Source organism: Carcharhinus amblyrhynchos, chromosome 15, assembly GCF_965287045.1.
Source record: "Carcharhinus amblyrhynchos chromosome 15, sCarAmb.v2.hapA, whole genome shotgun sequence".
Taxonomy (NCBI): domain Eukaryota; kingdom Metazoa; phylum Chordata; class Chondrichthyes; order Carcharhiniformes; family Carcharhinidae; genus Carcharhinus; species Carcharhinus amblyrhynchos.
The window spans coordinates 20,054,242-20,067,493 of NC_137338.1; the positions used below are offsets into that span (position 1 = coordinate 20,054,242).

The following is a 13,252-nucleotide window of genomic DNA, read 5'->3' on the forward strand; positions in this document are numbered from 1 at the left end:
GTATTGGATGTTGCCAAATAACATACTGCTCCTTCCATGCCTTCCACAATATGAAACATTGGGCCCGATTCTCTCATCCTGACACGCACGTCTTTTGGCACGTTGGGATGGGAGAATCGCGTATTGGCCATTTCGCGGGATTCGCGCGTATGTTCCCGATGCATGCGCATCTTCCACAGCTGGAGAACAGGCGCAGTCGGGACCGTGCTGGAAACCGGCGAGAAAAGAGGTAAGTAATTTAAATCATTTTTTAATGTATTTTAAGTGTCATTGTCGGACCTGGCATGGAATTCTCTGGGCCCGATAGCATCTCCCACCCTGCCAGGAGTATTTCATTCCGGTGGAGTTTAGAGTAGCTCCCCACTTCCAGGGAACTAGCAGGAGACCCTGCCAGAGTGAAGTGGGGGCAATCGAGGTCCCCCCAGGGGTCAAGTGGTGGGCGGGGTGGTGTCCCATGGGCGTGGGTGCCCTGGCAGTGCCAGCCCAGGCCTGCAGGCACTGCCCAAGGGGCAAAGTGCACATGCCCAGGAGAACCTTGGCACTACCTATCTGGCATCAGTCAATGCCAAGGAGAAGGGATCTATTGTGGGTGGGCCAAGGAGGCAAAGCCTAGGAAGGTGGGGATGGGAGGTCCTGCTTCCACTCTGCATTGGAATTGGTTGGGGCTGGAGGAGGCCAGCAATCGGGGCGAGCTGGGGAGTGGGATTGGTGGGGGGGGGGGGGGATCTGTCTCCCGGTGGGGGGGTCAGGGGGCAGGGATTTGGAGATTGGGATGCTCCAGGACATTGGGGGGGTCAGGGTTGGCCCAGTGGGCCAGCTCTGCGGGGGTCCCAGGCTGGCCATCAATCAAGCTAGCCAGCAAACTGTAGGCTGACAGGTTGGGGCTACTGCGCATATGCAGAGGCCCGGAACTGTCAGACTCCAATGTGAATAGGCCCTGCACGCTGAGCTTTTATTGAAATTCATGATTGTGACCTCTGCAGTGCACAGAATGTGGGAAATTTGGGTCTGAAGTTGAACTGAGAAAACAATTGTGATTTACTCCTGTTTTCTTGCCAATTTAACACTTTTGGAAGAATTGCCCCCATTGTTTCTTGGAATTTCTCTGGTGCAAATGCAATTCCAAATGCTAACTTGTAAAAACAGTAATAGCCAAAAAGCAATCTAGACTCTTTGTCCAGCAGTCCAAAGCCATTCTCAGCATCAACTTTTGTGAAGATGCTGCTTTTTGCTAATTTGTTGAGAATTTTATCATCTGATATCATTGGGTGGATCTCACACTCTACTGACATGTCAATCCATGAAGGTTTAATTGAAGCATCAGGCTTTGTTGTTAAGACCATTCCAGAACACCAATTTATAAATATGGTTACTGAAGAGATAATTTATTTTTCTAACATGTATTCAGTTTTGCTCTTGAATTTGTCTAAGCGTGAGTGAGACTCCTTCCTCACTCTGAAAAGACATACAGGTTGTCAGCATTCCTAGGCCTGAAAATAGGGATGGAACACCATTTCTGAATACTGACTGACCTTCATCAATATCATCAACCTTATAAATCAGCCTCAACTGCAAGCATGCTTTTCTGCTCAATAATGATGATTTTTCATTCTGTATAACATGCGGAGGTTCAATAATTTATTTTGTCCTTGTATCTTAATCTCACCAAGCATTAGCCTTTCAGTATAGTCCTTCCCAGCCTTGTAACTGGAAGATGGCTAGTGTAATATAAAATTTTAAGCTACTTTATTTCATCTGATAATACTGAAATATCTGCATCAGTACCTAGTTTGAATTTTGTAGATTGACCATCAACTTTTAATTTAATTATTTTCTGTTTTGTTAACTTTTCATGGGAAGGTTATTTATTTCTATGGCTCTTCTACTCCTTGTATTTGAATGTAGAACATAGAACACTACAGCAGAAACAGGCCCTTCAGCCCACAAGTTGTGCCGATCATATCCCTACCTACCAGGCCTATCTTTAACCCTCAATCCCATTAAATCCCATGTACTCATCCAGAAGTCTCTTAAAAGACCCCAACAAGTTTGCCTCCACCACCACCGACGGCAGCCGATTCCACTCACTCACCACCCTCTGAGTGAAAAACTTACCCCTGACATCTCCTCTGTACCTACTCCCCAGCACCTTAAACCTGTGTTCTCTTGTAGCGACCATTTCAGCTCTGGGAAATAGCCTCTGAGAATCCACCCTATCTATGCCTCTCAACATCTTATAAACATTTGGTCTTGTTATTTTTCTCTTTTTCCCCATGAGCTACTTGTATTTTAGGTTGGCAGTTAGTTTTTAAGTTTCCTGACTTTCTACAGTTGTGGCACTTTGCTCCCCTGCCAGGCATTTTTCCCACTTGCGCAGGGTTTTTCTGCTACACCCAGAGCATCTTAAAGTGATGCCTTGCTTTTCACCGATGTTGCAGGCTTTCACTTCTTTTCACCTTACTTTTTCTGTCAGGCATATTGAGTGGCTTCATGCCTTTATTTCCATGGGTTGTCACTTTTCGCATTAAAAACCACTCAGCATGATTGACCAAGTTTAGGAAGCAAAGCAATCAGTGCTACCATTTTGAGAGGTAAATGTTCCCATATTTGCAAGAGATCTGATAAGGTTTCAACTAAGGCCCAATGACTGACTACATGATTATATATTAATTCATCTCTCAGGATCTTGTAGCTATAATTCTTCATGAGATTTTACAGGACATCTATGAATGAATCCATGAATCCACCTAGTATTTGTTTCCTCTTACTAAATTTCACTTGTTCAATGATCAAGATTTTTGAACATCCATGATGCCTGTTGAATTTCTTTGTAGAGTTGGAAGCCTCATGCAAGCCTCCATTGCCTCATGGAGGCGATCTTACCATCACGCCCTACCGTCTGATGGGTGGAGCGTGCTGGTAAGATTGCAAGAGAACCGAGAAATCTGATACCTGATTTCTTGCCACTTGCGATCATACCAGTACCAGATACCCGGCATGATCAGCCTTATGTCCATTTCTGGCATGAGGCTGAATATTTAATATATTTAAAATTGAATTTACACACATTTAATGAGCCTGGGACAGAATCGTCCAGACTCACTTGCCTCTGTGGCCTTGCCAGGAAAGGTTTTCTCTGGCAAGAATCACAGTTGGGCCCCAGCAATGGGGACCAATTGTGATGGTCTTGCCGGTGGAGCTGGAGGACTCCTGGGGAGGGCAGGGGAAAGGGTTGCCCCTTGGGCAGTGCCAGGCTGGCATCCTAGCACTGCCCACAGGGCAATGCCCAGGGCCAGAAGGGGGAAAGGCCTACTGGAGACTGGACCAGACCATGGACAGCAGATTGGTGGTGGTGGAGGCGTTGACCCGCTGCTCTTCATTAGGGATCGGTAGGGGAGGGAAGGGGATGAATGGAGCTGGCTATGCGGGGAGGATCAGGTGACCAATCACAGGCTGGATGGTCTAGCAGCCATTTGAGTGGGGGAGAGGGAGGGGGGATTGGTCCAAGTGGGGGAGGGGGGAGGTTGAGCTAGACCATGGGCCCCTGCATTGCTAAGGGGGTGCTGTTTGTGGGGCAGGCTGAGAGCAGCCAAGGCACTGTGACAGGCTTCTGCTGCTAGAGACTTGCACATGCACAATGGCACTCTCTGCTGCTCTCCACAAGCATTTGTGCGATTTAAAGCCGTCCCCTCCTTATATGAGTGAGAAACTGTTTCTGCAGTCATTCATGCACTGAGTGAATAAGATTGCAGATTTGAACTCATCTAAAAAGTGGATCTGAAACTTTCTTGTTTTCATGCACGTACTGGACTTAGAATTTTTTTTGTTAAGATTGCTCCCCTATGTCTTGCTATTGCGTTGTCTGCACATACGATAAAGTGTTTTGTATCTAGAGAATCTCTTTCTCCAGATGTCCCAGTATTGAGCTTGTTGCAAACCTTCAGTGCTTTGGAACAGTTCTGGGTGTAACTCTGCTCTGACAAAGGGTCATCCTGATTGGAAACGTTGCCTCTATTCTCTCTCCACAGATGCTGTCAGATCTGCTGAGATTTTCCAGCATTTTCTGTTTTTGTTGTGAATGTAGCATCCATGCTTGACCTAAGCTCTGGATTTTTTTCTGCTTCAGTAGTTTGGATTGTAGATTGTGATCTGTACTCACTGCTGGCAGGAGCCTAATGCTCCATTCTCAGGTTAGACTTCAATCTTTTCTCTTCTTGTCCTATTTCCTAAAGATTTGCACGTCTTTCAGGTCTGTAGTCTTCTTTTGTTGTTATTCTGGGTCTTATTGCTCTGTCAGCTGCCACTATGGTTTTTTTAAGTTCAGGATCCTGATCCTTAGGGTTTGCCTAGGAATGCTCCCATGGACTGTTATGCAAAAAGTTTGTTTACAGGTCTATATACATCTCATACTCTGCACAAGGTTGTACTTCTGCTTCTCATCAGTCTCAGTTTGTTAGTCATGGGACATTGCATCATACTTACACAGTAATTACATCAATAAGAGGCGCCCCAGGTGTATATTCTTTAGTCTATGAAAAATAACTTCACAAAAATAAAGCAGTTATCAATGCTTTCTTTTGTTCCATTTTGTCAATGATTATCTATTTAAAATGTTCTTTTTTTTTCTGTCCCGTTGTATTTTAATCTTAACTTCTCTCTTTCACCAACTCTGACCTCTCTTTCCTATTTCCTAACTTTTAAATTATTTTATTTCATTGTTGTAATTCATTTCTTCATCTTTGTTTACACAAAATGTATAATGCACCAAATTATAAATTGGAACATTAAAAGCCTTCACTAGAGTAATGCAACTGTATTCTTTTTCTTTATATACGTTGATTAAAATGGTTCACAAGAATTCACAGAAAAAAATTGATGAATACAGCTTATAAAGAACTTGTATTTCTTTCAGCCATCAGGAAAAGCTAATATTATAGGGATAAAAGACAAAAAAGATTCAACTACCCCTAATCCAGGTAAGCCTTCTCAATATAGTAAAATTAATAAGTAAAATATTTTTTGATTTGATTATTATCACATGTATTAGCATACAGTGAAAAGTATTGTTTCTTGCGCGCTATACAGACAAAGCATAAGATTTGCTTTGCACTTTCCAGTAAAGAGATGTGCATAATTAATATAAATACACCAACTTTATCGACTTCACAAAGCTAAATTTTGAAATTGTAAACCAAAGTTGAAAGAGAATATTATTCCCTGCTGTCAAATGTTTCAGTTAACTGCATAGTTTACCTTTAAGACATGCTAAGGCATATTTTCTGACTGACATTTTTGCTGTAAGAACACCTTTGCTTGTGTCAAGTTCCTACAAGAGTTGATTCAACTATATATTAAAACCCTATATATTAAAACGTCTATTTAATTTTCAATTTCGGGTGAGTCTAGAAAAATATATAATGTGCTGGCATTGTGACTGCTTTATCATTATTCATGTTCACTCCATCCTGATAAGGTAGCTGTGAGGGCTCGGAAACCCAAATCATTCTGAAACAACCAGTCACCAGTACTCACAACCACCCAAATATGGCTGTCAGCCATTTCAAGTAGTTACAAGCTCCCTGTGATTGATAGTTATTTATGACGTTAGATTTACCTGCAAGCTCATTTCGCCTTAAATAGCAGATTAACAGCTGAACAATATCACACTATCATGTCCAGGCTATAGACTACTCATTTAACAATAAATGCTGAAAGGGTCCATTATATACATGTTGCACTCTTTGCTACAGTGTTTTGTTTGGTTAATCCGATTCAGTTCTATTTTGTTCAAATTTTCAGTGGCGACCGGATTGACGTTCCATATTTTATTCTAATCAAAAAAACTATTTAATTTCCTGCCTTGGTGATAAACCTCTTCATCTTATATCATTCAATCCATTAAAGTGACTAGAACCACCATGGACACAAAGCAATAAATTAACTTAATTAACTAAATTAAACTTGGCCTGAAGCTGTACTTTCCAATCAGGATTTTTAATTTGGCGACTGTTCCAAATTATTATTTGCTGCAATCTGGATTTGGTTAAAAATCCTAAAGGTGTAAGTGAATATATATAAATTATATCAGTGTATCTCCATATTGATGAATATATTAAGAACATAAGAACATAAGAAATAGGAGCAGGAGTAGGCCATCTAGCCCTTCGAGCCTGCCCCGCCATTCAATAAGATCATGGCTGATCTGTTGTGGCTCAGTTCCACTTTCCCGCCCTCTCCCCATAACCCTTAATCCCCTCTCTTATCAAGAACCCATCAACCCGCTTCTTAAAAATATTTAGCGAGGCAGCCTCCACCACTTCAACGGGCAGAGAATTCCAGAGATTCACCACCCTTTGAGTGAAGAAGTTCCTCCTCAACTCCGTTCTAAACCGCCTCCCCTTTATCTTGAGGCTGTGCCCCCTAGTCCTACTGTCTTTTTTGAGCGGGAAGAGTCTCTCCACCTCTATCCTATCCATCCCATTCATCATCTTATACGTCTCAATGAGATCTCCCCTCATTCTTCTAAACTCTAACGAGTATAAGCCTAGTTTATTCAGCCTCTCCTCATAGCTCAATCCCCTCAACTCCGGTATCAGCCTAGTAAACCTCCTCTGCACTCCCTCCAGGGCCAAAATATCCTTGCGCAGGTGCGGCGCCCAAAACTGCACACAGTACTCCAGCTGCGGCCTCACCAATGCCCTATACAGCTGCAGCAAGACCTCCCTACTTTTATATTCAATCCCCCTCGCTATGAAGGCCAGCATCCCATTTGCCTTCCTGACCACCTGCTGCACCTGCAAGCTGGGTTTTTGCAACTCATGCAGAAGGACCCCAAGGTCCCTCTGCACCGTCGCCTGCTGCAGTTTTTCGCCACGTAAGTAATAGTCCTTCCTACCATTCTTCCTACCAAAGTGGACCACCTCACACTTGCCAACATTAAATTCCATTTGCCAGTTCCTGGCCCATTCGCCCAGCCTATCTAGATCCTATTGGATGTCATCTTTTGCATGTGACCTTACATGCTATATACAACTAGTAGTGGCAGCAATTAAACATAGCAAAATTTGCACTGATATAAAATGTTGAGCCGCAATAATGCCTAAAAAGCACTGTTTTAATTTTGCCGCAATGTGAAATGGACAATAGCAGGTTGACCGCCATTTTCATTTAAGTCAACTTTCATTTTCTTTCTGCTGACTTCAGTGAGGAAATAAAATACATGGACTGTGCAGTAGGTGGCTGCACCACCCAAGACTGCTGCATGTTCCCACTGAAGTGAAAATTCTATGCCATGCATACTGCCAGTTGAAGAGACCAGGTCAAATCTGCAGTGTGAGCTGAGTTAATCGATCTGAGATGCAGCAAGTGAAGGGGCGTTGCCTCCCCAAAACAGGAAGGGGTAAATCAGCCATGCCTGTCTTCCATAGGAAATTAGGGAGGTAGAAACAGGAGTAGCCACTCAGCCCCTTGAGCCTTTTCCAGGAATCAACAAGGTCATGCTTGATCTGTAGCCTAACTCCATATACTCACCATTTCCCCATATCCCTGCTTGAACAGGTGCATGTTTGAATATTGAGTGAAACAGGATTGGATTTAGCCATGATGTCAGCCGGTGTGGGAAAAGCCTGTTGATTCTCTCTGGGTTCCCGCATGATAAATGGCAAAATTGAACAGCATCAAATACTGATGCTCTTTTAGGTAGACAAGCTGTTTAACATTTCTGCCTGTGTATAGAATCAGATGCCAACAGAGTAGCTGAGATTTGTGTACCCCTCCCTGCAACCCCTCCAGTTTTCAAAACGTAGCTGTCCACGTATCAGATATAAAAGTGAGTTAAATTTCTCCCTCAAAATCTTTGTGTGCAGAAAGAAAACAATGAAAAAAATGCAAAATCCTCAATGACATATTGTGACCTCTAGTATATTTGTTTCCTGAATACTGGGAAATACATGTATGGCATTGTCTTTATAACACAACTTTAATTTTACAGTTTCATTTGGGTTTCAAATTGAAACAGAAATTAATAATGTGCTAACATTGGATGGAATTTGCCATTTTAAATGCAGATTTCACAGTGGGCAGAAAAAGCAACATTGAAACCCCAGAAGGCAGTACCCAGGGGTATTGCTAAGGACAATACGAGGATGCAATGACTCTCCCCCTTCATGATGAACTGACTTTAGCTCCTCTGGCAGGTTCTGCCCACTAGGTGAATGCCATGAGAGAGCAGTGATAATTCATGTCGGTGTGAGACACAAAAATGTAAAAGGATAATATGCTTGGGGAGGTGGAAATATCAGGTATATACATCTGACAACTAGATTTAAGTGTATTCTAATGAGGTTCATGATGTTGACCGTTGGGATCCCATTACATCACTGGTGTAATTGTGGAGACAATTGTGGACTGCATGCTGATATACATGGTGCATTTTGGACCTCTTGTGATATTTTCATTCCCGTCACCATTCACATCTGATGTGAACGGGAGCGCAAAATCCTGGCCAATGTATATATCAATGTATTAAAGTTGTGATACATTTCACAAATAATTCCATTATATTTCTAGGACGCAATGGGACAAATCGGATACAATTTTTTCCCAAAAAGCCTCATATAAATACAGGAGTGGTCTTAGGTATGTTTCAAGTCAAAATAATCAGCTTCTTTGATATATTGTAGGTATATTAAAGAGGATAATGCAAATTTATATACTGCAATATTTGAGAGTTTGAATTGGATCAATTAAAAATATAATGTATTATTCTGTTAAAGTTGTTGTTCAGATTTCTTGCTAGTTTGTACTTTGTATAATTAAGAACATAAGAAATGGGAGCAGGAGTAGGCCAGCTAGGAGCCTGCCCCACCATTCAATAAGATCATGGCTGATCTGAAGTGGATCAGTTCCACTTTTCTGCTTTCTCTCCATAACCCTTAATTCCCTTGTCTGTCAGAAATCTATCTACCCGTATCTTAAATATATTCAACAAGGTAGCCTCCACCACTTCAATAGGCAGAAAATTCCAGAGATTCACCGCCCTTTCAGTGAAGAAGTTCCTCCTCAACTCTGTTCTAAACTACCCCCCCTCTTATTTTGAGGCTGTGCCCTCTAGTTCTGTTTTCCTTTCTAAGCAGAAGGAATCTCTCTACCTCTACCCTATCTAGCCCCTTCATTATCTTGTAATCTCTATAAGATCCCCCCTCAGCCTTCTAAACTTCAACGAGTACAGGCCCAGTCTATTTAATCTCGCTTATAAGCTAACCCCCTCATCTCTGGTATCAGCCTGGTGAACCTTCTCTGTACTCCCTCCAAGGCCAATATATCTTTTCGTAAATAAGAGGACCAAAACTGCACACAGTACTCCAGTTGCGGCCTCACCAGTGCCTTGTACAGTTGCAGCAAGACCTCCCTGCTTTTATATTCTATCCCCCTCACGATAAAGGCCAACATTAAATTTGCCTTCTTGATCACCTGCTGCACCTGCAGACTGAGTTTTTGTGATTCATGCACAAGGGCCCCCAGGTCCCTCTGCACTGTAGCATGCTGCAGCTTTTCACCCTTTAAATAATATCCCTTCCTGCAATTATTTCTACCAAAGTGGATAACCTCACATTTGCTAACATTATACTCCATCTGCCAGGTCCTCACCCACTCACTCAGCCTATCCAGACCTCTCAATCCTCAATCCACGCTAACACTTTACCCCCAACTCCGTGTACCCTAACCTTTTTCAGCAACTTTTTGTGAGACACCTTATCGAATGCCGTCTGGAAATCTAAAAACACCACATCCACTGGTTCCCCTCTGTCTACTGCACTAGTCACATCTTCAGTACTTTCCATACAGTAAATTAAGACACCTGGCTTAACCGAAATTTGCACCGGGATGAGATCTAAAGGGTTACCATACCTGTCCAAAAGGGTACTTTGGCTATCCAAATGAATCCAACAAGTTCTGACCTGCTCTGATCTAATCTACACATGTTGGGTTTCCCACTCCTGGTCTCGCACTGATGACTTAAATGGCAGGTTGCCTCCATAAACTATGCATTATGGAACATGCCCAGCCTCCATTCCTACAATCACAAAAACAGGAAGTGCAGAATTCGAGAGTAGGATTTCCAATTTTCAGGCATTTCTGTTATTCTCACCAGATCATTAAGTGGACCTTAATTGCTCTTAAGGGCCTCAATTGACCTTGAGGTGGGAAAGGTTTCCTGAACTTTCCCGGCCCTTAACTTGAAAGAGGAAGTTGGCAATGGTCCCTTCCCATCTGATTATATTGCTCACTGTGCCTCACAGCCAATGGGGACATTAAATTTTATCCAGAGTTACAATGTCAACCTAACTGACCCATATTAAAAGATGATATGTAAAGACAAGTACAATGATACAAGAGAGGAATATTTGAAGACAAATAAACAGGTTGTCTTGACATTGGATGAGCAGAAATTTCTTCCAATTCAGCATTGGGAAAATTGAAGCCGTTGTTTTCAATCCGCACCGCAACTGTTTCCTAACCATTGATTCTGTCTTACCTCCACCATTTTCTAAGACTAAACAGACTATTCATAGCCCTGGGTCAGAACTCTGCCACCTCGCCTGTCATGGAATAGGAGTGAGCGAGGGGCCAACAACGGAAATCTCTGTTGACCTTGGATGGGAATTTCTGATCTCATTGAGATTGCCCACATCCATACTGGTAACTTCGCCAGTGTCTGTCGCTGACTCAGCTCATTTGCTGCCGAACCCCACTCCTCCCCTCCCCCGACTTTTGTTACCATGACACTCAATAATTCCAATGCTCTACCAAAGCAAAATGCTGGAAATCTAAAACAAAAGCAGAAAATGCTGGAAATATACAGCATCTGTGGAGAAACATGGTTGGTCTTTTAGATTAATGAACTTTCCTCCATGCTCTCCTAGCTGATCCACCCTACTTGCCCCTTCATCCAAAATTCTAGTGCCTCATCTTAACTTGCACTAAGACCTGTTCACTCATCATTCCTGTGTTCACTTATCTACATTGACTCCTGGTCCACCAACACCTAATTTTAAAATATACATCCTTGGTTTCCCATCATTACATGTTCTGTCCCTTCCTATCTCTGTAATCTTCCTGGCTCTGTGATCAGAGCATCTATGATCTTTCAATTCTAGTTTCCTGTGTATACCCAAATGTCTTCATTCCACTATTGGCAGTCTTGCCTTCAGATTTCAAGGCCTGTAATTCCTTATCTAAGCCTGTCTTCCTTTCTCTCTCTCTTCCTTTCAGAAGCTCCTTAAATGATGTTGACCAAGCTTTTCATTGGTGGTCCTTTAAATAGTTCAATGTCAAATTTTGTTTGATACTTTATTCTGTGAAATGCATTGGGACATTTTGTTATATTAAAAGCATGATATAAATGAAAGTTGTTTTTGAACTAATCCAGAGAACCAGTCTGATGCTTTGGGAACATGGGTTCAAATCCTAGCATGAAATTTCAATTAAATAATAACTTCAATCCATGAACCTGGTCTCTAAAGCTAGTCTCAATAATGGTGTAGGAAATCTGCCATCCTTATCTGGTCTGGCCTACATGTGACTCCAGACTTACAGTAATGTCTGGTTGGCTCTCAACTTCTCTCTGAAAGGGCTGTAGATCCAGGCCTACAATTACTTTGCATATCCCATGGAAGAATAAGGGAAAAAAAAATTGGTTAGCTTTCACTGAACTTTATAGAATAACTTTTTAGATTGTACATAATCTGAGTAAAATTCCTGATCAGGCTTTTCAATAACTGTTTCAGGTGGTCAGTCAGCTGCCGATAGAACCAATCTCCATTCTGGCACCAGTTCATCACCAAAACCTATCATTCCAGGTAAACCAGATATAGGTTGGACACCGTGGGCCCTATTTTACCATTTTGATTCTAAGTGCTGGGTGGACTTGAAACTGGGAGTGTTTCGACCTTAAAAGAGCAGCATGGTGGCACAGAGGCTAGCACTGCCGCCTCACAGTGCCAGGAACCGGGTTCGATTCCCAGTTTGGGTCACTGTGTGGAGTCTGCACGTTCTCCCTGTGTGTGCATGGGTTTCCACCGGGTGCTCTGGTTTCCTCCCACATTCTAAAAGATGCGTTGGTTAGAGTGCATTGACCCGAACAGGCCCTATAGTGTGGCGACTAGGGGAATTTCACAGTAACTTCATTGCAGCATTAACGTAAGCCTTACTAGTGATTAATAAATAAACTTTACTTTTTCACATCCAACTTTTAGGCCTATTCTGAGGTGTCCCCACACACACTCTGCCTGCAAAAATATCAGCGAGTCCAAATTGCACTGCACAAGCCTATGGGCGGGGCTTAACACATCCAAAACCCTGCAGCTCTGATCAGCGCCTCCAATTGCGCATGTGCAGAAGAAAAGACAGAATGCTGCTTTCCTGCCACTTCCTTTTCCCGGGCCAGATAATGCCTCCCCCTGGTGCCCACAAGACATTGCCCCACCCCCACAACATTACTGACCATCTTACCCCCCCATCCCTTCCTCCACGCAGACAGATCGTGAGCCCCTCACCCCCCCCCCCCTTCTCCCCCACTGATCTCAGGTAAAGTGACAACGGAGCTGCTTTCACCCCAACTAACCTCAGGCAGAGAGGCAGCGGCCATCCTTCCCCGCACTGATCTCAGGCAGAGTGGCAGTGACCCCCCCCCCTTCCCCTCCACTGATCGCAGGCAGAGTGGCAGTGAACCCCCTCCCACTTCCCCCCTACCGATCTCAAGCAAGGTGGAGCAGACTGCCTTTCACCTCCACTGACCTCAGACAGAGTGGCAGCAGACCCCCCACCCCTTCCCTTCCACTGATCTCAGGCAGAGTGGCAGCAACTCTCTTTCATTCCCATTGATCTCAGGCAAAGTGGCAGTGGACCCCCCTCTTTCCCCCCACCGATCTCAAGCAGAGTAGACGTGGACCCTTCTTCTCCCCTCCCCCCAACCGCCCTGCCAATCTCAAGCAGAGAGCCGTCGGACACTGGGCACTTACCTCCTCACTAACCCTCACTGATGGAGTGCCCAAATCAGACTTATATGGAGCATATCTGTTTCACGCCAATTCTGGATACATGAACGTGGTGGTAAAAGGGGAAGTGCCAATAAAATTGGACGTGCAGCCCATTAAGTCAATTTGAATGCATGCAAATGCAGTTAAATGGTTGCCATGCCCATTTCGGGTGTGGTCCCGACCGCGGCCATTTTCAGGTAAAGGTGGAACCA

General features: G+C 43.4%; 1 protein-coding gene across 32 annotated transcripts in view; it reads left to right on the forward strand.

The window, feature by feature from the left end:
- The window catches only part of abi3bpa (ABI family, member 3 (NESH) binding protein a), a 343,447-nt gene that overhangs the window by 124,827 nt on the left and 205,368 nt on the right, over positions 1 to 13,252 (forward strand). For 30 of the 32 annotated variants that reach the window (XM_080203511.1, XM_080203521.1, XM_080203530.1 and 27 more), the window contains exons 7-9: positions 4,913 to 4,976; positions 8,569 to 8,637; positions 11,790 to 11,861. In XM_080203511.1, the coding sequence (XP_080059637.1) occupies positions 4,913 to 4,976; positions 8,569 to 8,637; positions 11,790 to 11,861 (205 nt within the window). The remainder of the gene's footprint in view (positions 1 to 4,912; positions 4,977 to 8,568; positions 8,638 to 11,789; positions 11,862 to 13,252) is intronic. The other 2 variants (XM_080203522.1, XM_080203528.1) reach the window with 2 other exon arrangements.